Source organism: Sphaerodactylus townsendi, linkage group LG13 (genome assembly GCF_021028975.2).
Source record: "Sphaerodactylus townsendi isolate TG3544 linkage group LG13, MPM_Stown_v2.3, whole genome shotgun sequence".
Taxonomy (NCBI): domain Eukaryota; kingdom Metazoa; phylum Chordata; class Lepidosauria; order Squamata; family Sphaerodactylidae; genus Sphaerodactylus; species Sphaerodactylus townsendi.
The window spans coordinates 2,480,645-2,507,697 of record NC_059437.1 but is presented as its reverse complement, the minus strand read 5'-3'; the positions used below and the strand labels follow the sequence as shown (position 1 = coordinate 2,507,697).

The 27,053-nt window shown below is 46.0% G+C and overlaps 2 protein-coding genes across 2 annotated transcripts in view; both read right to left on the bottom strand.

The window, feature by feature from the left end:
- The window catches only part of ATP7A (ATPase copper transporting alpha), a 69,901-nt gene extending 53,238 nt beyond the window's left edge, over positions 1-16,663 (bottom strand). The window contains exon 1 of the mRNA XM_048513994.1: positions 16,535-16,663. The gene's annotated coding sequence lies outside the window, so the exon portion shown is untranslated. The remainder of the gene's footprint in view (positions 1-16,534) is intronic.
- Positions 16,664-19,467: 2,804 nt separating this feature from the next.
- On the bottom strand, positions 19,468-26,938 carry LOC125443113 (cytochrome c oxidase subunit 7B, mitochondrial). The gene is made up of 3 exons (XM_048515027.1): positions 26,780-26,938; positions 20,013-20,137; positions 19,468-19,686 (listed from the first exon to the last, which is right to left on the bottom strand). The coding sequence occupies exons 1-3, from the start codon at positions 26,817-26,819 to the stop codon at positions 19,609-19,611; spliced, it is 243 nt and encodes an 80-aa protein (XP_048370984.1). The 5' UTR covers positions 26,820-26,938; the 3' UTR covers positions 19,468-19,608.
- Between the last annotated feature and the right edge of the window lie 115 nt (positions 26,939-27,053).

Sequence of the window (27,053 nt, the reverse complement as noted above, 5' to 3'; positions counted from 1 at the left end):
CCCGTGCCATAGGTTCGCCACCACTGTTCTAGCAGCATTCTCTCCTGACGTTTCGCCTGCATCTGTGGCTGGCATCTTCAGAGGACAAAGGATAACTTAGGTGACATGTTAATAAGAACAGTGTGTGGGGAGGGGGGGCAGGAGAATTCATGCTCAGGCTCTTACTGTACTTTCATTTAGTGTCCTGTAAAATCTGCTGCAGATGCAAGCTTCGCAAGTTTTTCAAGAGTCTCTTACCGAAGCATAATTCAACCTATTTATTAGATATGTTCATCTTAAAACTGGATTTCTAATAATGGAATTAGCTGAACAACCCAGGTAAGATACCAGTTATTTACTGAATCAAAGAGAAAATATACATTGAGTTGACAAGCAGTTTTTTACTATAATTCTAAGAACAAAAACTAAAACTTCAAATAAAAACTAGGTAGAATAAAAGAGACTTGGAATGCTCTACTGAACATTCCAACTACACTCACCTTTTCTGTGAAATATCTTAACCTTAAACCCAAAACCTAAGTAATACTGAGCTGCATCTGCTCACCTTCCTCACATGCTACTTCTGTTTCACCCTCCCCATCATTTGAAGAACAAGAATTGTTTTTATATGCTACTTTTCTTTACCTTTAAGGAGTCTCAAAGCAGCTTACAATTGCCTTCCCTTCCCCTCCCTACAACAAACACCTTGTGAGGTAGGTGGGACTGAGAGAGTTCTGAGAGAATTGTGATTGGCCCAAGATCACTCAGCAGACTTCATGTGGAGGAGCAGAGAAATCAAACCTAGTTCATCAGATTGCTGACTTCCCAGTGCAAACATCTAGATTGTAAGCTCTGGGTGTAGTCGACCCACGTGGTCAGCGTAAGAACGAGACGAGACGCGGAGATAACATCTGGTGGAGATCGCCAGCAGCGGGAGCGCGGAGCTCCGTGTTCCTAGCGAGTCTCCCGCGTGCTGGTTCCTGGCACCTTTTATTGTCATTCTATCGGGGGCGTGTAGGGGGGAGGGACGGAGGGAGTTCCGGGAGAGCGGGAGGTCGGGAGATCATCATGTGATGCATGATCTCACCTGGCTACGTGCGGAGAGGAGCGTAAGCGTCTGAGCCTAATCCTCACCTGGGGGCAAGACCATTGTCCCTGCGCCCGGTGACTGAGCCAGACAGTTCATGACCCGTGACTCATAGGGGGATGAGGAGTGGGGGTGCGATGCGACCAGAAGGCCGTAGGAGCGTAGGTGTTCCAGCGCTTCGACCACGGTGCTGCTGGGTCAGCGGTGCACTACTACACTGGGAAACAAGGACCTACCCTTTTTGTGCACTGGAAACTCTTGTAAATCACCATGGGACACAAAATACAGTCAATACCTGCTCCTGTAAGAGCCCACCCAATCTTTAAGATTATCTACGCAGGTCCTTCTTTAGGTGCACAACTTTCTAAATTAGACTATAAAGGCTATTCAGTGGTAGCACCAAAGCTGTGAGTGGTTGCAACTGTGTTGTATCATCTTATTCTTGCACTCCACCTCAGATGCTCCTTAAGGTAATTAAACAGCAGGGTGGAAATATTTTCAACAAATCACTGTACACACAGCATCTATTCCTACGAAGACATTATGGCTGCACAGTTAAAGGATAACACAAATTCGAAGCATACACATTTGTTACCAATAGAAGCCAGCACAAAGTTCTTTTACGTATGCACCTGTCCCGTTCCCCCTGCAGGGCACCCTCTGGGGCCCCTGTTGCCTTCCCTCCGTCCCTTACCCGGATGCTGGTAACCCCAGCCTCACTCCCGGTCTCAGGGGAGTGGCTCCCTAGCACCAGTTTCAGCACAGGCTGGCTAGGGAAGCACCTCTTTAAGGCCTCCCTCCTCTCTTTGCTCCTCCTCCTCCAACACACCACACTTCCCTTCCTCCTCTTCTCTTTCTCTCTACTTCCCATGTTTTCCCTTTTCCCCTCCTCCTCCACCTCCCAACCACAGCCAACAACCACCAACACCTCCCCTGTGCTTCCTCCTTCCAGCATTTTATCCTCCTCCCTGCCCCTGGCATTCCTATCCCCTGCCCTCATCCAGGATCAGTTATGCCCCCCTCTTCTGGCCAGGCTTGGCCTCCTCCCGTGCCGGTCCAGTGGGGGTGAACCTCACCGAGACCTTCCGAACAATTGGTAAGTCATGAGGTATCAGGTGTTCCCAGATCATAGAGACCGAACTGCTGCTATCTAGCAATGCAATAAGGGCACGCCCCCCACAAAGCCACCTTCAGGAGATAAAGCTGAGGCTATGGCCCCAGGGCCTTGACCCGGAGATTGTCACCCCAATCCAGGTCACACTCCATCAAGGGGCACTCCCATTGGAAGTGGTCTCACTTGCCACAACGGAAACATGGACCCCACCCGCTGTTGGTTCCTCGGACCTCGGGTGTTCCCTGTAAGGACGGGGGTCCCTGGCCCAAATTCTGGGCGGATGTGCTGGGGGTTTTTGGGCCCCGGCTCATTGACCGAGTCCACCCACCTTCCACCAACCGGGGGGGGGGGGATCCATTTAAAAGTCTCAAGAAAGCTGTCTATATCGTCTTCCAGAGTTAACTTAGTCATAGGAAGACACCCAGCCTGTAGGTGCACTGCCGGCTCCGTTGTCAGCTGGGGAGGCTGGTGATAGCCTGTGGAGGCTCCCTGTGCCAGCTGGCACGCTGCCAGCTCTGTCGTCGGTTGGGGACAAAACAAAAAAGATTTCCATTTTCACCAGCTGCTTATTTCTCACCTGATAGTCCAACAACTGTTAGTTAAACAACATCTTCAATAAAGATTATTTCCACACAACAACCACAGAGCTAGAATAAGAACTTTAGGTAATAATTAAGCAGCAGGTGCAAATAAACTCTAACAACACAAGATGGCTTTCCTGTAAATAGGCCTAAATAATAGAAAGAGGAACTGCCAGGTTGTGATGCATTAGACCATAATGCATTTCCCACATAATATCTTTATCCCACGTCATTTGGGCAGGCATAATTTTTGATAAAAATTAATTCTGTCAGATATATTCCTCTTGTCAGGGTGAATGATAACTGGCATATTTCAGAAGTAGTAGTAGTAATAGTAATAAATCGTAGTAATAATAATAAACCATAAAGTCTAGCCTGGGGGTAGGGAACCTTTAACACTCAAAGAGCCATTTGGACCCATTTTCCATGGGAAAAGAAAACACTTGGAGCCGCAAATAATTTTTGACATTTAAAATAAAGATAACACTGTATATATTGGGGTTTTTTTACCTTTTACTCCGCTCATTCTGAGAAGCGCATGGATGTGTCCGCCCTGCTGCCTGCAGGGCAGACAAGGATGGGGCCAGCGGCTCAGCCTCACCGGCTGCCAGGAAAGCGCCTGCCCCGCTCCAACGGGGCAGGCGAGAGGGGAAGCCCGCAGCGTGGCCCAGCCGGCTGCTGGCAGTTGGTGCACCCACCCTGCTGCCTGCAGGGCGGGCAAGGATGGGGCCAGTGGCTTGGCTCGTGGAGCCGCAGTGCAAGGGCAGAAGAGCCACATGCGGCTCTGAAGCCGCAGGTTCCCTACCCCTGGTCTAGCCTGAAGCTTCCCTACTGTCTTATCTTGTGCTGAATTGCTGCTGAAAAGTAGTCAGTGGGTGCCCAAGTCAACATGTCTGCACCTCAGCTTCACTGGATTTAGTACTCTGAACTTCCCTTCTTGGAAAATTCTAAATCTCACTCATCACTAGCTAGCCCCCATTGCATTAGAAAACCAAGCAGAGTACAAGTTATTGTTTACAAGATGCAAAGACACGGCCAGAATGGGCACGCACAGAGATGGCAAGAGAAGATTTCTTTTCTTACAAAGCAAACCTCATGTCAGGTACTACTTCTGAAGCGCCCCTCCCAGAACTATTACTCTACTGAGATGGAAAAGGACCCTGACAAATAATAGAGGGGGCAACAGGTTATGAAATAAAAGTGCAGCCTTCCCCACACCAGCTACAACAACTACTTCTATCCTGGCAAATGTATCCCCAGAAGCAAAAGTATATTTTGCTAGGACGTTTACTGAAGAAGAAGAAGGAGGAGGAGGAGGAGGAGGAGTTTGGATTTATATCCCCCCTTTCTCTCCTGCAGGAGGCTCAAAGGGGCTTACAATCTCCTTGCCCTTCCCCCCTCACAACAAACACCCTGTGAGGTGGGTGGGGCTGAGAGAGCTCAGAAGAACTCCTTAATAAAGGCATAATGAACGAGTGCTTCATGCAACATAAAGAGTAGATTTTTTCAGCCAAGACATGCTCCATCAAGGGCTTCATCGTCTTCCTGTTTCTGCCATCCCTTGGAACACCAAACAGACCACAGATATAGCTCACATACCTCTCATCGGGTCCCAGGTTCACTCTAGACAACTTGTGGGGAAACCAACACATCACACAATCTTTGGCACTCAATGGCTAGTTTTGTTAGATCTCTCACATCATTTCACATCTCACATCAAGCGGCATCTTTGTAGCACTAACTGGGTTAATAATGCAATATTAGCTGCAAAAGCAATGCTCTGAAACCAACCATTTTGTTAATTGATGAAACCGACTGCATTACTGCAACATAAATTTACATGACTGTGAGGTTTGTACTGCCTCAAGCAAAGTTAAACTAAACATCTGACCACAAAAAGAATTAAGCTAAGCATATGGTGCCTACATATATTAAAATTTCAATCTCAGTTACAAAGGACCTTTATAATACACACCCAGCTTAGATGTCTCACAAAGTGGCAGTTCTGGCCAACAACCTCTTGTTGGCATAGGAGGTTAAGAGCTCGTGTATCTAATCTGGAGGAACCAGGTTTGATTCCCAGCTCTGCTGCTTGAGCTGTGGAGATTTATCTGGGGAATTCAGATTAGCCTGTGCACTCCCACACACGCCAGCTGGGTGACCTTGGGCTAGTCACAGCTTCTCGGAGCTCTCTCAGCCCCACCTACCTCACAGGGTGTTTGTTGTGAGGGGGGAAGGGTAAGGAGATTGTAAGCCCCTTTGAGTCTCCTGCAGGAGAGAAAGGGGGGATATAAATCCAAACTCTTCTTCTTCTTCATGTTAAGCAGTTGGGGAAACAGCACAGTCCAGAAAGGCTGTGAGGATGAAAAGAGTCCAATGCTCCTATTATTGCTGCTATGAATACTCAGCCTTCAGGAGGCATTTTCCAGCAAGATCACAAATAATGGACAAACCATGGATCTCAAATCAGTTTTATACTGGTTTGAAAGGCAGAAAACAAACTACAGTTTACGATTCAGAGTAAGACATTTACTTTTTCTAGCTATTTCATTGATTCACTTCACTTGCACCCCAGCGTGGTGTACTGGTTAAAAGTGGTGGACTCTAATCCGGAGAACCAGGTTTGATTCCTCACTCCTCTAAATGAAGCCTGCTGGGTGACCTTGGGTCAGTCACAGTTCTCTTCGAACTCTCTCAGCCTCACCTATACCATAAAGTGCCTATTTAGGGGAGGGGAAGGAAAGGTGATTGTAAGCCACTTTGAGACTACTTTAAGGTAGAGAAAAAGCAGAATACAAAAACAAACTCTTCTTTCTCCCCAAGGGGTGGTGGCAACATGGCTTGCTTTGATGTCCTTGCTTCCATTTTGTCCTCACAAGAACCCTGTAAAGTAGGTTAAGCTGAGAAAATGTGACTGACTCAGGGAGGTTGGCTGCTTGCCCATTCCTCCACCTTGCCAACCATAAGGGCATGCCCACCCTGCCTTCCACTGAGGAAGGGCATGCCCACTTTCTAGAGACGTGGGGTAGATGCCACACTGTGGGACGGTGTACGGCAAGTGGCATGTCAAAGAGCTACATGCGGCTCCTCAGGCACTGGTATAAAGAAATTCCCCAGCCACCCATTAAGGTGTGATCTACTTGCTATCACAGTTGCGGCATAAGCTTCCTCTTTCCCCTAGCTGCTGACCCGAAGGACAAGATCAGGTGTATAGTTTCATTACGTAGTCTATCAGCCTTTGCCTTTATTACGCATTTTCTAGATAACTAAGGAGTACTTCCTTGTCTTTATGCCGAAGTCCAACTTACAAAGCTCCTACCAGGCGGGGTGCACAGAACCTGACTTCCAAACAGCACATACAAAAAGCAACATGACCATTCAATCCCCAGTTCTGGCTGCCACCTCCAGGAGACTAGTGTTATGCTCTAGTTCTACAGCAGCTGCACAAGAGAGCACAGAATCCAACTTTTAAATTACTAAGTACTTTCCTCTGTTAAATATCTCTGAATGGAAAACTGAACTATCCAGAACTAGAGAACCGAAACACCAGAAGGTGCCCAAGAAACAATATAATTTACTAAGGCCTCGTGTATTTCACACTGAAAGCTCTTCTTGTGAGGCTAACTCCTGAAATAAAAAGCATGAGGCAAATAACACATTCTGTTTCCTGAAGTGACTCACAAGAGAACACACAGATAACTATACTTCTGGGACAAAAGCTCTGGTGCCCAGAGGCACAAATAAATGCCTTTATCTTTTACAACCTGAAGGCATAAGAAGAGCACCACTGTAGCAGATCAGTGGTTCTGTTTCACTCAGTGGCTGACCAGTTGCCCTGGAGGGCCATTAAAGAAGACAAAGAGGCCGAGGTCTTCCCATGTTGCCTCCTAGCACTGGGGCTCAGAGGTTTCGTCATCGAATATGGACATTCTCTTTAGTTACCATGACTAGTAGCCACTGTTAGACCTCTCCTCCATTAATCTGCCTAAACCACTTTTAAAGCTACCTGTGATGGTGGCTACCACTACACACACACACACCCATTTTAATCACCTGCTGGGCAAAGAAGTATTTCTTTGGGCAAAGGAGTATTTCATCCTGAATCTATTGCCCATCAATGACACCGAATGCTCTCAAGTTGTAGTTTTTGGGGAGAAGGAGAAAAAGTTCTCTTGGTCGACTCTCTTTATCCCATGGATGATTTTATAAACTTCTATCGTGTCACCTCTTTTCTAAACTGAAAAGGCATTCCTGGTAGGAAAAGTGAACCAATCCTTTGCTCTTCTTGGCTGCTCTTTTCTATACTTTTTCCACCTCTGCAATATCCTTTTGTAGAGAGTCAGTGTAGTATAGTGCTTGGGCTGGTGGACTAGGACACGGGAAACCCAGGCCTGAATCCCCATTCGTGCCATGGAAGCCAGTCACATACATGCAGCCCTGACCCTGGCTAGTATATGGATGGGAGACCTCCAAAAATACCAGGGGCGTGACACAGATGCAGGCGATGGCAAACCACCTCTGAAAGTCTCTTGCCCTTGAAAACCCTACCAGGGGTTGCCATAAGTTGGCTTTAACTTGACAGCAAAAACCAAAACCAAAAAACACGATACCTTTTTGAGGTACGGTGACCAGAATTGTGCACTATTCCAAATAAGGCTGAACCATGCCTGTATACGAGGGTACTACAGTATGTCTCATTTTATTCTCAATCATTGTCCTGATAAACCACATAGTGTTTGCCTTTTCACCACTGCTGCCTGCTGAATCAACGTTTTCATCGAGAGTTCTACTAGAACCCCAGGATTCCTTTGAATCTTGGGCTCATTCCGCACATGCAGAATAATGCACTTTCAATGCTCTTTGAAGCTGTGCGGAATGGCAAAATCCACTTGCAAACAGTTGTGAAAGTGGTTTGAAAATGCATTATTTCGCGTGTGCAGAAGGGGCCTTGGTTTCAGCCACTTCAGAACCCATCAGCATTAATTTCAGTAGGATTTTTTTTGTTCCAGTGTGCAATATCTTACAGTTATCTACACTGAACTTCAACTAGCACAATTTGAAGTTGCCTCTAAGGAATATATTTAAGCTGCAATCTTATGCATATATCCATAGGAATAACTCTACTGCATAGACTGAAATTGGCTTCTGAGAAAATATGAAAGAGACAGCACTGTTGCTCACAAGGAAGTCTTGGACTTAAAATATATTTGGCCTTACTAAACTGTTTAGTTTTGAAAACAGCTTTTTTCTCCCATCATATCAGAACTCTAGGCCACACAATTATACTTATAGGCAATATGTTCAGGACAGTGAAAAGGAAATACTTGTTCATACAACACATAATTAGCATATGGAATTTGCTGCCACAAGGTGTAGAGGTGACCATTAACCTAGATAACTTTAGAACAGGATTATACAAATGCATTGAGGCTGTGATAGCTGAATGCAACCTTCAGAGGTGCCCTTTCTCTGAACATCTGTTGACGGAGAATAACAGCAGCGGCAGTTGACTGAAATGGCTATTACAGAAGAAAAGAAACAGGTCACTTGGATGATTATGCAGGAAAAATGCAGCAGTTATATTGATGGGGGGGAGATGGAAAGTGATGTTAAGAACCAGCTGACCTGTGCAACCTCATAGGGTTCACTGAGAGGTTCTCTGTGAGAGAGCGGTGACTGCCTGAAGATCACCCAGCAAGCTACGTGCGGAGGAGTGGAACTCAAACCCGCTTCTCCAGATTAGAGTCTGTCACTCTTAACTATTACAACATAATGGCTCTCTTATACTGACAGTACTGTAGATTAATTTCAGACGATACACTAAATAACTACGCTCCTTCTCTGCTCTCAGCCTTTTAGGGGATCTGTGAACTCCTTTTGGTGCAAGACAGACATTAGAACAACCACACTGTCAGTTCATACTTTCAACTGCAGGCACTATACCTCCTTCCTAGAAGGTCAAAGGTAAACCCCAATAACAGCTCCATCTGGTGCCACTTTATCTATTCAAACCTGCTTGGAATTCTACCTAGAATGCAAACAAGAGGCTTTTAAGACCAAAGCTTGAAATCTCTCCCACCTGCCACCTTTTGTATTTAACAACCATCCTGATGTGTGTACTGCTGTGTCTGATTTTGCTCGTTTTTAACAAAGTTACATGGCTTTTGTTTCTGGATTTCTCTTTGGACCAGTGCAGTCACCTGTAACAGCACGTATCCAGGAGTGGTCAGCCCAAGGCAACTCCTGCTGCCAGTCACAAAGTTCATGCCAAGTATTTTTAGAAATTCCTGTATAGATGGTGACATTTAATACACATTGTCGATTCACAGAGATAATAAAAACTGATCGAGAAAAAAGCACAATTCACAGCAAATGGAATGAAAGGTTAGATGGCAACCTATGTACCTTGTTAAATGACTGCAGATGGGAGGCCTTACCGCAGAAACAATCTGGATTATTCAAAAAGTACTTAATTGAACTTTGGGCGTGTGTCTACTGTAAGGTGCTTACATGCCAAATGCTCAACTTATTTCCTGGGATGGAACAAGAAGTGCAAGAATTAAAGGTGCAAAGAACGGCCACCACACCCTTGATAAGTCTAAAGAATTCTAACACCTTCAGTGAGATTCCTCACTGGTTCTGCTGCGTATTTAGCACAAGTTCAATAATGAAAGCATGCACAGAAATCAGACAAGGAGGGAGCCAAAAAGTTACACATGCCTCGGTGACATCCCCATTAAATTACTGTTAACACTCCACATGGGCAGCGGCATAGCACCAACGGGGCAGGGGAGGTGCACAACTCCCCAGGCAGAGCAACGGCGGAGGCGTGGCTGGGCCGTGGGTGTTCCGGGGGTGGGCGTCGCCGCAGCAAGGGTGCAGGGCGCACGCCCGGGGCACAGTTTCCCCTCGCTCTGCCTCTGCACGTGGGGCTGCCCTTGAAGATTGTTTGAAAATTGCAACTGGCACAAAATGTAGCTGAAGAAGTCTCTGCTGAGATGTGCTGGAATGGCCTGAACTGGAGCAGCTACTCTGGCTCTCTGTTTGTTTGTGGGCTCTATTCAAGGTGCTGCTTTTGACTTTTAAAGTCTTAAACCACTTCAGTCCGGAGTAGCTGGGAAAACTCTACAACTGTACCCACACACCCAGGTTTTGAGATTTATGCATAATACCTTCATATGGGATCCATATTAAAATAGGTTAGCTAGAACCTCTGTGAACATTTTTATTTTTGGACACTATTAGACTGTAGAATTCCCTCGCCAGGGGTTGACTGATGCGATTCTCTTAGGCCTTTCTGACTGGACTTTTCTACAATGTCTTTGGACTGAAGTGAAACAGGACACAGGCTGCTGTTTTATATCCCTGAGTGTATTTGGTGATCTTAGTGACTTTATTTCATTTCTACCCCACCTTTCTCCCTACTTGGAACCCCAAATGGTTTACATCATTCTCCTCTCCTCCATTTTATCCTGACAACAACCCTGTGAGATAGGTCAGGCTGAGAGTATATGACTGGCCAAAGGTCAGTAAGACCCGATGGCAGGGTAGGGATTCAAACCCGATTCTCTTAGATCCTCGTCTGACACTCTAACTACTGCACCACCCTATCTTTATTTATTTTATTTATTTATTTTTCAGATTTTTAGACCGCCCCATCCCCTAAGGCAGGGGTCCCCAAACTTTTTAAGCAGGGGGCCAGTTCACTGTCCCTCAGACTGTTGGAGGGCCGGACTAAAAAAAACTATGAACAAATTCCTATGCACAAATGATTGTAAAATGTTTGATTTCACCTTTCAGCCTTTCTGTCATGGTCTATTTTTAGAACAGTGACCAAAGTATGTCAAGTACAGGGTGGGCTCCAAATATTGTTGGGGAGGCTGTGGAATACCTTCCCCTGTAAAAAAAAAAAAAAGCAGAACTTTCCCAATGAAGCATTCCATCTAACCCAGGATCAGGTATCTTCCTGGGTTCTTTCCTCCCTAGCAGCCAGCGAGCGATTCGCCAGCCTGGCTGATGCCAATGGGAGTGAGGTGGAACAGAAAGCCTGAGAGCAACACATGGAGTAGCTGAGAAGGAAGGGCGGAGCAGGCGTTGCCACATGTAAGGTTTCCAACTTTGGGTCAGAAAATTCGTGGAGATTTGGGGGTGCCATCATGTAACTGCAGTCAACAGCCGTAGGGGCCAGTTCCTCCTCTCCCTCGAGCCCCCACTGCACATGAATGGAGCCATCGCCGCCATGCCTGGCGGGCCGGATAAATGCCTTCAGGGGGCCACATTTGGCCCCCGGGCCGTAGTTTGGGGACCCGTGCCCTAAGGGCTCTGGGGGTGTACAACATAATAACCATCGTGTACAGATAAAAACAGCTAAAACCTTTAAAAGCAGCAGTAAAAATAAGAGACTAAATATAATAATTAAATTAATTTGTAAAATGGCATCCGACAATCTCAGTTTCAAACCCTCTTTCAGAGAGGGAAGGGCAGCAAATCCCAAGATAACAAAGGCACAGATGTAAAGGCCATAGGAGGGGGGGGGGGCACCATCAACGGCTGGTACCTCCAAAGGCCCGGCGGAACAGCTCCGTCTTACAGGCCCTGCGGAATTCTGCAAGGTCCCGCAGGGCCCGGGCAGCTGGTGGAAGAGCGTTCCACCAGGCTGGGGCCAGGGCTGTAAAGGCCCTGGCCCGCATGGAGGCCAGCCATATCATCTTTAAAATGCAAGCATCTTCTAAAATTGTCATAATCTACATGTCAGCTGCTTTAACAAGCCATTGGGTAGAAAGGCAGTTTTAAAATATTCTAGATGTTCTAAAAAGCAAGTTACCACAAAGGCCATCCTACACATACCTAATTGGGACATTATCTCAATAAAAGAAGCAAAACTTACTTTATTTCAGGTAACCATGATTAGGATTGGACTCTAAATTTGTCTCCTTGCTTATTATGTGCATCCCAAACTATTGCAAAAAGCACAATAATCCAGCAACCTCAACACTTCAACATCCAGAAAAAAAACATACTTAAGATTACAAGGCATAACTTTATGGTTTAATAAAAGTGTTCGGAAAAGTGATAGACTGCCATGGGGGCTAACTGACCTTTGGCGAATCATATACTCTCAGCCTAACGTCTCTCAGGAACTAGCCTGAGGGTTTAGTCACAACTTCTTCCATCCTTTCCTGGGACTTCTATCCCAGTGGGTGCAGTGCGAGACCAGTTTGGATGTGAGCAGGCGCATGCCTCAAGCCAACCTGCCATCTTCCCCACCAGCTTCTGAACCGCAGACCCAACTTCTGCCAATCAAAATGGAACCAGTACACCATACCAGCGTGTACCAACAAGATAGAAGGTATTAAAAGCCCATGGCACAGAGAGGGCAGCTGCCGTGCTGCAGTCAAAGCTCTGTTCTCAACCAGAGTTCAATCCCAATGGAATCTGGTTTCTGGTAACGGGTTCAAGGTTGATTCAGCCCTGCACCCTTCTGAAGTTGGTAAAATGAGTACCCAGCTTCCTGGGGGTAAAATATAATGACTGGGGAAGGCAATGGCAAACCACCCTGTGAACATTGCCTGCCTAGTAAATGTTGCAATGCGATGTTACCCCATGGACCAGTAATCACCCTCTCCCACAAGATATCTTAGAAAAAAATGCCAGAAATCATTTCTTAAGTACCCATGGAATTTAAGAAATTATTTATACGCTTTTGTCCTCAGGTTTCAATGGCATTTCTGCATTCATCCACACTGAACCCAGTGACTCAGCAACGCCAAGTGAAGGACAGAATGCAACTTAAGCACCTTAATTATGGTGCAGAAAAAGAGCTCTTTAGCACTTCCATTATCCTCAAGAATTTAACTACATAAAACAGCACATTACACAATATGCTACCTTTCATTTTGCCTAACTGAAGGCACTCACAGAGTCGCACTCTACTAAATTTATTAAAATCAAGGACCTGAGAAAGACATAACTCTTCTTAGGACCGGGTAGTAGGAACTCAAACATAGGTGTTCCCAGATCCTAGTTCAATATTATAACCCGGTGGTATTTGCTCCATGACTCAGAGAGCCACATTCACAGTTGCTATCAACCAAAGGAGTCATATGACCACTGTATATCTCCCCTGCACACAACAAGATATAATTAATTTTAAATATATAGCTATAACATTTTAATTACCAGAGAACTTCTGCACATATAGGGTTGTTCCGCTCACCAGCGTTGAGCCTTTGCTAGCTCCGATACACCTGAAGTGATGGGAAGGACTTTGTAGTCTGCTCCCCTATTCTCCTCCTAGTGGCTTGCCCAGGTACCAAGATAAGAATGTGGTCAAAAAAGAGGGCGAGGGGCGTTTGGGAGGATGGGCTCTATCAGGTAATAACCTTGCCCATGTTCCTGGAACATGGGATGGTTGCCATGCTAGGGGACAATGCTCAGAAGAACCACGGGGTATCACTGCTCTAACCACTACATCACACTGGGGAAGACATGCCTCAGTTATGCGGAAGCCACCAAAAACAATTCTTTCTGTCTCTATATGTGGTGCAACCAGGAGGGCACTCTCAGTATAATTTAGAAGCTGCAATAAAGGAGAAGAGGATCTCTGAGGTAGACAGAACCTGATCAGTTATGGGTTTTATACAATAAGCACCCCACATTGTACACAACGTGTGTTCTGTCATCTCTGCTAGGATCTGAGAGATCCAGGTTCCAATCCACACTCTGCCATGCTCAACAGTCAGTTTCTCTCATCCCCATAGGGGATGAGGATAAAATGAAAGAGGAAAAATGATGTACTAATCCACTTTGGCTGGGTCCCCAGTTGGGAGAAAAAGAACTCATGAATATCCAATAAACTTATTCAACAGAAAAGACATTTACTGTTTCATATATTTCAATTTGGTAATTCTAATGGTGTAAATATTTTACATATGCTTAGATAGCTGGGAGTTGTATTCCATTAATCTGGATCTTGGTCAGCTCAGCTATCTTAGGCCGTTCTGCGATCGTGGAAGCGCCTCCACGGCAAGAATTCCCGGCGCGGAGGCGGAGGCCGCTCGCGATGCAGCATGTGGGCGGCCTCTGGAAAGAGGCCGGCAGACGCCAGCCTCTTCATCCGTCCGACTCACCTTCGTACGACATTAGGTAAGCCGCCTGCTGGCCGTCGACACGCCACACTGCCCTCCGACCTCCAGGGGTCGGAGGACAGCGTATGAAGCGGGCTTCGACGGCCAGCAGGCTGGCGACGCATTACAAGGTGAGTCGGACGGGGAAGGGAAACAGCGTGTTCCCAGCGGTGCTGTTCGCACCGCGCCGCCAGGAACACGCTGTTGAAGGAAAAACAACCCTTTAAAGGGTTGTTTTTCAGGGCGGCTTGGCGCCGCCCTGGGGGAGAGGGAGCAGAGTCAGGTCGGCGCTGCTGCGTTGCAGCAGCGCCGCCTGTGCGAATGGCTCCCTGGGGACAGCGTATTTCCCGTCCCCAGGGCGCCATTAATGGGCCGTGCGGAAACGGCCTTAGGGAACGGATGCCGTCTCAAAAACATTAACAACTATTTTAAGACTCTCCCACGTAGAAGGAAGAACTTATATATTACACACTTTAAGGATGTTCAACGGCAAAGTGATCGTACAACCTATCTACAGAATTGAGATGTACCTAAACAAAATCCATCCAAAATTCAAAGTAGTTCTATCAAAATCCTGAGTTACATTCAGAGTGCTTCAATGTTTACCCAATGCTTTACTCATGCTAAAAGCGAAGATCGTCTTGCTAGAGACACACTGAAAACACTGTAGAGCATTCACTCTTGCTCAATTCAATACTCTTCCATCAATTCTGTTTGACAGAATCACACTCTGCATGCCCATGCCAGTTTATGCCCATGCCAGTTGGGTGCCTATGGTAGAAACCAGAGAGCATTTGCTCCCACACTGTGACTTCTATCAAACAGAACAGACCGCTTGTGCGTATCACTGCTTCTTGGTGACAATGAAATTGCATGCAAACTGGCAAGATCCTGTGTGGTTGCTTGTCTGATAAGACAGAGAAATGTGGGACAAACTCCATACATAATTTTATTTTTTTTAAAATCCAAATTGCTGTATTTTAAATTAACTGCCATCTTAAGATAATCGATTATGTTCAACTGATTTTTTTTTGCTGATCTTTGATTGCAATGAAAATGAATATAGATACTATTTGGTAACTCTTAATTGTGTAAATATTTTACATATATCCTGCATATTCTAAAAGAAAGGAAATTTTATTCAGAAGAATAGTGTCTCTGCCTAGAAAGCAGGAGAGCCTGTTCGTCCCTTATTGCGTAAAATTTCCTTCTTAATTATCACTGTCTCATTACTGGAACTCACTGGCGTTCTCAACCACTAAAATTTGTAAACAAACAGTATAATAAGTCTACTGAACTCTGCTATTAGAGAGAATGACACAGATGACCATAAATACCTAATTGTAAAAGATGCAAAACATTGTTCCTATAATTAGCTTTAATGAGATTCAGCACTCTTGTTTGCTTGGCAGAATTTTGTCCCAGCCAACAGTTGAAAGGAAATGAAAACTACATTCTGCGTCCCTTTCAAGGACACACATATGGAAGAGAAAAAACAGGAACAATCGCTTTCCTATGCATGTTCTACTTTATATTTGTACTCCCTACCCCTGCCCTACCCTAATAACTAGTACCTAGTTTAACTTGCATATATTCTTTCAATAAAAGGCAAGTTTAATCAAAAATACATTGTTGAAGGCTTTCATGGCCAGAATTAACTGGCTGAACTGGGCTTTCCAGGCTGCGTGGCTGTGGTCTGGTCGTTTCAGCTGTCCCTGCTGGTATGGCTGGTTTCTCCAGAGGCATGTCCATGGTCATCCGTGCCAGTCAGAGATGCGGGTGAAACATTAGCAGCTAAAACTACATGGCAACAGTCTGGAAAACCCACAACAGCCAGTTAATCCTGGTCATGAAAGCCTTCAGCGATGTATTTATGATTAAACTTGCCTTTTATTGAAAGAATATATGCAGGTTAAAATATGTACTCGTTATCAGAGTAGAGAGTGCAAGACAAACAGAAAGTGGAACATGTATAAGAAAGCATGTATAGAAGCAACGATTCCTGTTTCTCCTGTCCATGTGTGTTCCTGGAAGGGGCTCAGAATATAGTGTTCATTTCCTTGCGACTGTTGGCTGAGACAAAGACAAACAACCATAAAAATCTGTTGGCTGGGTTTCGTCACATCCAAGGGGTTTCCGAAAAAGGGAATCCCGAATCAAACTCTGTGTAAAAAAAGATGTTGGGATAATTTTAACAAGCAGGAAGCAAGGAGAGTGCCAGGGAGAGAGAGAAGCGGGAACGACAAACAGGGGCAAAGTCATCTCAGTGTGACTGCCCAGATCCCAAGAGGAGCTTCGGGCACAACCACCTGCGCAGCCCCTGCAAACCCCTCACTGCTGCCCCTCTCCCCAAAAGACCCCCACCTCTCTCTCTCTCTCTCTCTCACACACACACACACACACGCACTGTGGAGGCCAGTCCCATGCAAGCAGGCGGGCGCCCAAGGCCGCGTTGAGGGGCGCTTGCTTCCTTCCTTCCAGGCGGGGAGCGGCCAAGTGCCGAGAATCCCTCGACAGGTCCCCCCAACCCACCAGGCCCGCCCTCCTTCCTCACAGCCGCGAGGGGTATATGGGCAAGGGAGAGTGCCTCTGAGCGTGCGCAGAGTGCCTTCCCCCTCACGCAGCCCCGCCGTAAGGCGCCACTTACCTCGGCCGGCCGCTTCTCGACTGGCCCTTCCCGCCCCTCAGCAGCAGCAGCAGCCGGGCACGGGGTGGGGAGGGAGGAGCGCCGCCCCAGAGGATCTGGCCGCGCCCCCTCCCAGCGACGGTTGCTACCCGCTCTGCGCCGCCGGATCACATGACGCAGAAAGACGGCGCCGCGACCTCCTGGGCGACAGGCAAAGCGCCACGTGACCCCCACCGGGACGGGCGCGGAGGTTGCGGGAGGCTCTCATGGCCAGGATCAGCCGGCTGTGGTGGGTTTTCCGGGCTGTGTGACCGAGGTCTGGTACTTTCAGCTGCTAACGCTCCACCTGCATCTGTGGCTGGCACGGATTACCGTGACATGCCTGTGGAGATACCAGCCATAGATGCGGGCGCAGCTGAAACTACCAGACCACTGCCACGCAGCCTGGAAAACCCAGTACAGCCAGTTAATTCTGGCCATGAAAGCCTTCAACAATGTATTTTTGATTAAACTTGCCTTTTATTGAAAGAATATATGCAAGTTAAAATAGGTACTAGTTATTAGGGTAGGGAGTACAAATATAAAGTAGAACATGTATAGGAAAGGCAAAGCTAATTGTGGCTGTGAAAGTCTTCGACGATGCATTCATGTTTAAACTTGACTTTTATTGAAAGAATAAATGCAAGCTAAGAGGGACACTCTTTGGCTTCAGGAGGCTGCAGTGGTGGCTTCGGCAGCAACAGGTTCCTAAAAGACTGGGCTGGGCAGACATGGCATTACGCCAGTTGACCATCTGGCCATTAAATAAATCCAGCAACTGACCAAAACTATCTCACCAAGAACTATGGTTTCTTTGCAGGGGTTGGGGAAACCACAAACCACAGTAGCATTTGCTTACGACCACATTAGCCCAACTGAAGCAAATGGGCAATGTCAGATTTTGGCTGGTCGCATTCAAAGTGAATGTTGATTTTGTGGGGTATAACTTAAGATACCATTAGTCCATTGGAAACTGTGCTGTGTTTCGATGAGAATATTTATTGATTTTATTGTGTCGCTTATCATTGGAAGCTGCCCTGAGCCTACAAGGGGACTGCCGGCCTATAAATAAATTTAATAAAACAAAGTCAATAAATACTGTAATACCATTTTACATAGCTGTTCAATAAAATAAACACTAGCTTAATTACCATTGACGTAAATATAGACAACTACATTGGAAAGGCCTACATTATTCCCAAACATTAAAATGACAATTTACTAGGGCCGTTTCCGCATGGACAAAAGGAGCGACGCGATGACGTCGTAAATAGCAACGCATCCGCGAAAAAGCATTCGCACAGACAGGCGGAGCTGCGTGCGTCAGGAGCCCCGCAGAAATGTGACGGTTCGCACGGAAGCGCTGCGGAAGCGGCGTCTCGCCACGCTCCGTTGCGGCTGCGCACTCGCAAAGCAGCGCGATTGGCTGACGTGACTGCCCTGATGTCCTGCCCGTCCCCCATCTGTCATTGCCTCCCCTCCCAGCTACTGTCAGTCCCAGTTCATGTTACCTGTGAGACCAGAGTGTGTATGGGCAGCCACCATCTGCACAGGCGACATGGATCTGGGAAAGGTGCTTGACCATGCAGGGAAATCACCAGGGACAAATGTGTGTGTGTGTGGGGGGGGGACGGTGACCAAGCTTGGCCTTTTGGCAGTCACCATTGTTGAGAACGGCTCCATGGCGGCGGTTCGCACGACTGCGGCGGCGGTGCGTCACATGTGGAAAAAGAGCGCTTTGAAGCGTTTTTTGAATACGGCGTCTTCGCGCCGATTAAGCGTTTTCGCGATGGCGCAACTGCGCACCTCCGCCGCTATGCGTGCGAACGCTCTCGCTCTGACGTTTCTTTTCCCGTTTCCACGACGTCATATTTCGCCCGTGCGGAAACGGCCTAAGTGAAATCACTTGCTGATACACATCATAGTCATGGCAACATGCATGTTCCTGCAAACCCACTTCCTATGTATAGAAGAGTTTTGATTTATACCCCACCTTTCTCTACCACAAAGAGTCTCAAAGCAGCTTACAAACACTTTTCCCTTCCTCTCCCCACAACAGACACCTTTTGAGGTAGGTGGAGCTGAGAGAGTTCTGAAAGAACTGTGACTAGCTCAAGGTCACCCAGCAGCCATCATGTGGAAGAGCAGGGAAACAAATCCAGTTCACCAGTTAAAAGAGTCTGGCGCTCTTATGGAGGAGAGGGGAATCAAAGCTTCAGATTAGAGTCCTCCTGCTCTTAACCACTATACCACGCTGTCATTGAGTGATACCATGCTACATGAAACACAATACCTGGAAAACTGCCAAGCACAGACCATTTTAGGTCAACCCAAAAAAAAACCAAGTTCATCCTATTTAGACTCCAAATGTAGTTTGCATTTGTAAAAAACTGACATTCATCCTCTTGGATTAAAAATTGGGTTTAGCAAATATGTAAAAAGATGCAATGTAAAGCTTAGTTGTGACAAGATACTGAGCAATGCATAAAAGGACCAGCTCCTTACATTGATATCCCTTCTCTCCTCCAAAAAGCTCTGTCCAGAAAACTTTAACTCGTCCAAATATTGATATGCAGTTGTGGGGGAGGGGGGCTTGAGGCTCATTTTATTTCTGTTACTTATCTCAAGTACAATGCTTCTTTGTGCCATAACAACAATTTCCCTTGAATTTCAAAGTGTAACCAAGTGTAACTTAGATGACTAAGTGATACCACTGGGTGAGACTGAATGAACTCTATCAATTCCAAAGAGAACACAATGTTATTCAAATAAAACTACGCACTTAACTTTCATTTGTTCCTTGGTTTTCATAAAAATAACTGAGATAATGCAGTATCAACAATCCATGTTAACAGTTTGTACAGTACGTCAACATTACACTATAAAAGAAAAAATAAATCTGATTGAAGAAAAAATGTTTTAAATATATTTATTACATCTTAGGTGAAAATACATGGAACTGTGCCATTTTAGGTATGGCAGAAATGTGTTCCAGTGAAAGCTCAGATCAATTCATGGTTGCTCCCAACATTTCAAAGACATGGATGAAGACATCTCTATTTCTCTCTCCATTCTTTTGGGGTTACTCGGCCAACAGGAGACAAATTCCACTCAATCCCAGTTTGTGTTACAACCTATAAATTACACAACAACAAAGTATAACCAGTCAAACACAATAAATTGAATTTTCTAATAGTCACAATAACAAAATCATTAGTTTTTGTCTATCTAAATAATCATTTGGTTTATCTAAATCATTAGGTAGATAGCTATATTAGATAGTTCTTGACAGATGAAATATGATGTAGCACATTTCGAATAAGTACTTCCTTAATACTTCCTATTGCTTATATCTGCTGTCACGAGGCAGTCAAACAACAGACCTCGCAAGCTATTTTCCCCCTGAAGTAACTGTCATTTGCAATGGGTAGGAGCTAACTAGAGAAGTGAAATAACTTACGTAAGTCCAAATAGAAGCACAAAACACAGCTCCACCAAGAAGAATCATGGTGCCGTATTTGTCATGAAAATCAGCTTCATGTTTATGATGAGCTTGTCTTGCTACTGTACGTTGAATGCTACGGGCTAAAGAGAACATAGCCACCGGTCAGCAAGTCATTTTGCCATATTTGCCTTGTACGTTAACCAACACAATCTTATTACAAATATTCAAAATCTAATTAAAAATAGTCAAAATGCTATATCACCCATTTCCCCAGAAGAAATTTTAATGAGCCAAGAGAAAGGGGGAAACTGCTTGGCACTTATCTAAAATATACTAAATCAAAACACAGGGGAAATGGAAAATAGCAACTAAACAATCAACCCCATATAGTCAGATCAGCAGAAACTCCAAGAAAACAATGTTTTTACATTTTAAAACCATTTTACATTAAAAAGAAACATTTTATTAGAACCAACCAAAATGACAAAAAACAATGTGCAACCATGTGAGTTCTCCAGAACTCTTTTTCAGACTGGATATTTGAAGTGGGGGGAGTTAAAAATATTTCATACCATGGTATTAGGGCCTTTTTGCATCTCTTAAGACAGACATGAGATCCTAGAAAATTCATTGAAGTGTTTAGCATTTTCAGCAATGATTTTATTATAGCATCTATTATTCGTTTTTTTCCTTCTTGTCCTTTTAACGATGGCTTTGAAGAATTCTTTGAATTCTGGCATTAATGTATAAAATGGTTGCTTGTCAAATTTTGTCTCTCTCGCTTTTGTGCGGTTTTAAAAAAGATTTCATTTTTTGCCCTGCAATATCTGCTGTAGGACTGCTGCTTCAGTGGAATGCTCTGTCAAGTGAGACCAGGGCCCTGTGAGCCTTATTACAATTCTGCAGTGCCTTTAAGACAGAGTTGTTCTACCAGGCCTAGGGCTGAGTGCAGCTCTGGTTTCTTCAACTTAGTTGGCCTCCCTCCCCTCCTTTTCTTGTTATCGAGTTGTTAATACACGGGGATATGGGGAGAATGGTGTAATATTGAAAATTGATATTCTAATTGTTTCCCCTAGTGGGAGTTAGTTTTAAGCTGTCAGGTTTTATTGCTATGTTTTTTATGTGTGATATGTGTTTCATGATAACTATGACATTGATATTTGCCACTCTGAGCCTGCCATAACAAGAGAGCGGAATAAAAACCGGGGGGGGGGGGGGGGTGTCCATCAAGGGAGTGTCTTTTGGAGAGGGAGGAAGCGAGGGGGTAGCTTTTCTTGAGAGATTCTGACAGTCTCAGACAGAAGGAGGTAGTGTGGCAAGAAATGGGTAGGCCAGGTCAGACAAAAGGGATCAAAGACTTCTCTGCTGTCAGATCTTTCTCTCAGTTAAGATGTTCTAGGTATCATATCAAGAGCCAGCGCAGTCTAGTGGTTAAAGTGTCAGACTAGGGCTCATTCCGCACATGCAGAATAATGCACTTTCAAACTGCTTTCAGTGCTCTTTAAAGCTGTGCGGAATAGCAAAATCCAGTGAAAGTGGTTTGAAAGCGCATTATTTTGCGTGTGCTTTGAACTTTTCAAGTTTGACTGTTTCATTGTCAATGCAGGGGAGTCCTAACAAAGCTTGGGAAATAAAGTCAGTAGATCATTCAGCCTAGGATTTGAGAAACCAAGGTTTGTATTTTCACTCTGCCATGGAAACTTGCTATGTGACCTTGAGATGGTCACAGGACTTTTCTACACAATTCATTTAAAATGTTTTGAGGCAGGACATAAAACGTTTCCTCCATGGAGGTTCTCCATTGTTTTTACCTCAAAATGTTTATTTCCAGCCTCATAACATTTTAAATGGATCTCCTTTTAAAACGATTCTCTAGCTGAAACATTTTGAAAGCGTCTTCAGTTGCTGAATGATCTACTGACTTTATTTCCCAAGCTTTGTCAGGACTCCCCTGCACTGACAATGAAACAGTCAAACTTGAAAAGTTCAAAGCTTTATTGCAAGTGACAGGAAAGAAACAGAAGCCTGTTCTGAGGCTCAAGCTCTCAAAGCAGTGCTATTATAGATTGTACTTTTCATTCCCCCACATGTGAAACCCTCAGCGGAACATTTCCCTAAAACACGTCCAGATCGTCAAGGTTACTTGCTAAGCCAGCTGTGGAAAAAGACAGAGTAGCAAAAGCATTACACAGAAGAAAGCCACAGTTCCCCAGGCAGCCCAACCCCCATAGATGCCACCATGACCCATTTCTTTGCTTCTCTGAACTTCCTCCTTGTTACTATTTCCTGAGCTCACTCAGTTCCCCCTTTGCCTGTTTATTCGAAGCATTTCTCTGTTTGTTCTTTTGTTTTTACGAGGCTGTGAAGCACTGGAACATCAATTCTACACCAAACTTTAAAAAAAGGTGAGGGGACACAAATTGTTTCGAGGGGGTTAGAGAGAAGAAAAGCGGGGGGGGGGGGGAATGCTTTACACACGTTTTAGGATATTTCTATAGAAAGGACCATAAACTCTCACCCTCAACCTTGAACGTATTTGAATGGGACATTTTCAAGAAACCCCAGGACCGTGATGCAGAGGCAGCCCAAGGCAAACCGCCTCTGAACATCTCTTGCCTTGAAAACCTTATGGGGTCACCTCCCCCCTCCCAAAAAAAAGGTACCATATCAGCAAAGCAGTGGGTCATAAGGTCCTGATGCTAATTAGGAGGTCAATAAACAGAAAGGCAACAGATGAATGGCCCAGTCTGCCACACAACACTAAAACCTGAGAAGAGTTTAGTTATTACAAATATTTTCACCAAGTTTCTCAGCACAACAGCAACCACCTGGACCAGACTGGCCAGGATGTTTGGTTACCACAGTTGCAATGCGCAAACCAAAGTATCACAACTAAAATCCAATTTGTTATCACTCTGGGATGTGCATTTTGAGGCGATTCCATGACGTGGAAACACCCTACAGAACTGCACTAAACACTGCAGTCAGCCACTGCAGTGGCTTCTAAGGTTTTGGTATTATATGCCAAACTGGCCCATTCAACCAAGGTTGGGGCGTTCTCTTCACTGCTCCTTCACAGACTTTCCAATGTGTTTCGAACTGCACTCTGTCAGACTCGGCTGCACACCCTGCCAGAGCATATCAGCTGCATCGGCTACCAGTTTATTTCCAGGCTCAGTTCAAGGGGCAGGCCAGTCCTTCCTGAAAGTTTGAATTCCAAATCCCTAGCAAACCAACCTGCTCCATCTCTGAGATCCAGAAATGCCTTCCTGTGGAACTGACCTCATTTGAAGCGAGACTTACCGGGATTCACGAGAAAGCCTTTTCAGCTGCTCAAAATCTGGAATTCCCTCTCTCAGAAGGACAACACTATATGTACAGATCTGCTGGGTTAAGTTACAGGCATTTCTCTTCCAGAAGGTCACTGAGCTGAATTGACTGGTTGTCCAACAACTCCTGTTTTTAATGTATCTAATGTTTTAATCAGTTTTTAAAATAATTTAATTACTGAAGATTTTTTTGGTTTTATCATTGCCTGCCTTCCATGCTATTTTGCCTAAAAGACACCATATGCAGGCAAAATGGATTTGGCACACTAAAATATGCTCCTTCACCAAGGAGTGCTAGCAGGACACGTAACATGCATGTTAAGGAAGTTTGACACAAACAGAAACTTGAGGGCTGTGCAGGGATCAGATCATCAGTCAAACACCAGAACTAACTGACTCGGCTGATAACCACATGTCCCAGTAACGTAATGGCCACATATTCAGTTGCTGCAAAATGCATTTCAGATTATACTAATTCAACCAAGGAAATTGGCTAGATCCCAAGGGAAAGATCTATACACGTGTATGGTGGGTGAGGGAGAAGAAGAAGAAGAAGAGTTTGGATTTATATCCCCCCTTTATCTCCTGTAGGAGACTCAAAGGGGCTTACAATCTCCTTGCCCTTCCCCCCTCACAACAAACACCCTGTGAGGTAGGTGGGGCTGAGAGAGCTCCGAGAAGCTGTGACTAGCCCAAGGTCACCCAGCTGGCGTGTGTGGGAGTGCACAGGGTAATCTGAATTCCCCAGATAAGCCTCCACAGCTCAGGCGGCAGAGCTGGGAATCAAACCCGGTTCCTCCAGATCAGAGTGCACCTGCTCTTAGCCACTGCTCTTAGCCACTACGCCACTGCTGGAGGGGGGTGATTTTTCCTTCCCTTTCTTGGTACAGCAGCCCTTCAACAATACCTTCTGTTACTTCTGGTGGGTCCCTTATCCCCGCAGACAAGCATTTCAGGCTGCTGTAGGAGGAGGCATACTTCCATGCCCAGAATTTCGAAGGGATTCAACTTATTATCTTTAAGATGGTATTCTTTCGATCCTTCAACAAATAAAATATTCCTGTATACTCTGCAGACAGGTGCAACCATATAAAAAGCAACATATTCTGTGCTGGAGTACATCTGCTCAGGTGAACAGGATCTTTCAAAGTGTTACCCGCAAGCAGTCAAGCTTGATGGTTACCCATGCCAAATGTTCTCTGGTGGCTCTACCTGGTGGAAATTATGAGGACTTGCATACTATTATTACGCAGCAGAATGTGCAAGACAACTTTTCGGAAAGAGTATTTAATACGGGGATGCTTTTTTTGCAGGGTAAATAAAAATTAATGATTTTTTAATTGGATTTTTCATTGAAATCAGATTTTTTAAATAACATGTGTTTAGAGGAAAAATCTCTCTAAACATAGTTTATAATAAATTCATCATGAAATACGGATTCATTTTTAATTTTCATGCGATGTTTACATTCTTTAGTAAATTACTCCATTCACAATGTCATGCTGTTCCAGAGGTTTCTGTAAGACTAGTAAGACGGTTTCTGTAAGACTAGTTTTCCATCTAGAATATATTATCACAGATGCTTGGTTGCAGTTCTCGAAATTGTGAATTTGTGGCTGCAGAGATAACATGCCTCTTCTTCACAGTAAAAGTGTAACAAAATAAACATATTGTCAGGCAGGAGGCTGGCATCAAGCAGAGAAGCACCGGAGGGTGGGAGGGGGGGTGCTTCAGATGCTAGCAAAATACTTTCATTTTCCCTAGGTAATCAAGTAGAGGCTCCCAGGGCCAGGAGACATTATCTCAGCTTTCTGACCTTGAGTCCATCCTGCATTTTTGTCTTTTGCGCCTTCTGTGGGTTAGTATTATGGGCTAGGGAGCGGGGAGGAGGAGCAGGGTTTGATATACTGGGATTGTTTGAATGTTCTGGCAGAACCAGCTTTTTCCCTCTAGCCCCGTGTCTACATGGATCATAGATTGGGGTTTGACATTAAGCTGGTTCTGTCATCAACCGGCACTGGCTTCCATGTACTCTAGCAGTGGAGCTACAGGCGGGATCAATGGGGCCGGGGATCAGGATCAGACCCCTGGCACCCCAACGGGGAAAGGATTCGGTGATGAGCCCGTTGATCCCAACAATGACAGGGATGGTAGGAACGATTATGGGCAAGGCGTGTCGACCAAGCCCCTCCAGTCAGGGAGGGAGGTGAAGACCCTGGATAGCCTCCTCAACCCCATCCTGTTCCAACGTATCTCCGATTCCCCGCTCCATGTTTCCACATATCCGACTTTTTAATTTGGGGTGAGAAAGAAAGTGCCACACAGGACCCAAGAAGAGAGGCGGGACTCCTCCTGGTTTCGGCATGCAGTGGACCAGGAGGAATACTACTCTGATGAGGATGTGGATTGAAGCCACTACCAGGGATGGGCCCTGAGGCGAGGGGCAGATGTCTGGAGGTGGGAGCAGCGTGCAATGCGACAGGAGATCTACCTTCTCAAGAAACAAGTGGGACGGCTTATGGTCTGACCCAACTCCCCCAGTGGGAGTTGAGGGAGTACCGCAGAACCCCCCAGAGGGGTTACCGGTTGGAGGTGCGGGTGCCAGGGATGGGACGGGTCCCAATGGAGCAGCCAGGCAACCAAAACTGCAGCAACCCCAGCTGCTGAACCACCAGCAGCAACCGGTGCCCAACCAACCAGGACTGGACTCAACACCAGTGGAGGAGCTAGCATCTGGGCCCATATGCTGGGGGTGCCCTGATGGTGTAAACTGAAAGCCAAGTTTGACGGCAACCAATTCTGTCTTACTTTCTTGCGCAAGTGGAAACCTTGTAATAAGCAGTAATAAAAGTATTTGAAACAGGCAGTGTTTCATGCTGAAAATTAATAATACCCTATAGGGCACAGGTGTCAAACTCGCGGCCCTCCAGATGTTATGGACTACAGTCCCCATCATCCCCTGCCAGCATCATTCTCCGGAACTGTAGTCCATAACATCTGGAGGGCCGCGAGTTTGACACCTGTGCCCTATAGCAAGGATGTCAAGCTTATTTGTCACCAGGAATGGATATTATTATTCGGTTATTGCAAGCCGCCCTGAGCTCGTCAAGTCAAGAGCGGCCTATAAAACTAATGACATAAAATGAATGACCACTCCGGGAGGTCTCCCGGCCACACCTGGAGGTTGGCATGCGCGGGGGAAAGGCGGGCGTGGCAAGCCTTCGCCCTCGCCTCAGGCAGCCTCGGCCAGGGACCGGCTCTACTCGCCCGCGCGCCTCTCCGCGGACCCCCCCCCCCGGAAGCCCACTCCCCTGCCCGAAAGGCCTAACTGCCTGCCTGCCTGCCTGCCTGCCTGCCTGCCTTCCCGGCTGCAACGGGAGGCTTCGGCTTCCCTCCCGGCCCGCTCAGGCTGCGGCCCACCAGGAGTAGCTCCGGCCCCCGCGATAAGCTCACCGGTGAGGCCCAAGGCGCTCCTGGCGACGGGCGTGAGCATTTCTCCGGGGCGGAATCCGGTCAGCGGTACCCTTGGAGAGCGGAGAAAAACAAAATGGCTACTGCGCGGGGCCTCGTCCCCGGGCGCATGCGTGTTGGGGACGAGGAATCCTGGGAAATGTAGTCCCTTCGCCAAGGGGGCGCTCTAGGCGAGCCCCTCAAAGCGGAGGCGCCCCTTGGCTTTCAGGCGCTGCGGCTGTTCTTCCTCTTCTCCGGCTCCGTTCGCCCCCGGGAA

Bases quoted from the DNA above. Each gene is read 5' to 3' on its own strand.
- LOC125443113 (XM_048515027.1), bottom strand. From the start codon at position 26,819: ATGCTCACGCCCGTCGCCAGGAGCGCCTTGGGCCTCACCG. The intron at 20,138-26,779 runs GTGAGCTTATCG...TGTTCTCTTTAG, and splicing joins GAGCGCCTTGGGCCTCACCG to CCCGTAGCATTCAACGTACA. The intron at 19,687-20,012 runs GTAAGTTATTTC...TGTAATTTATAG, and splicing joins GTGCTTCTATTTGGACTTAC to GTTGTAACACAAACTGGGAT.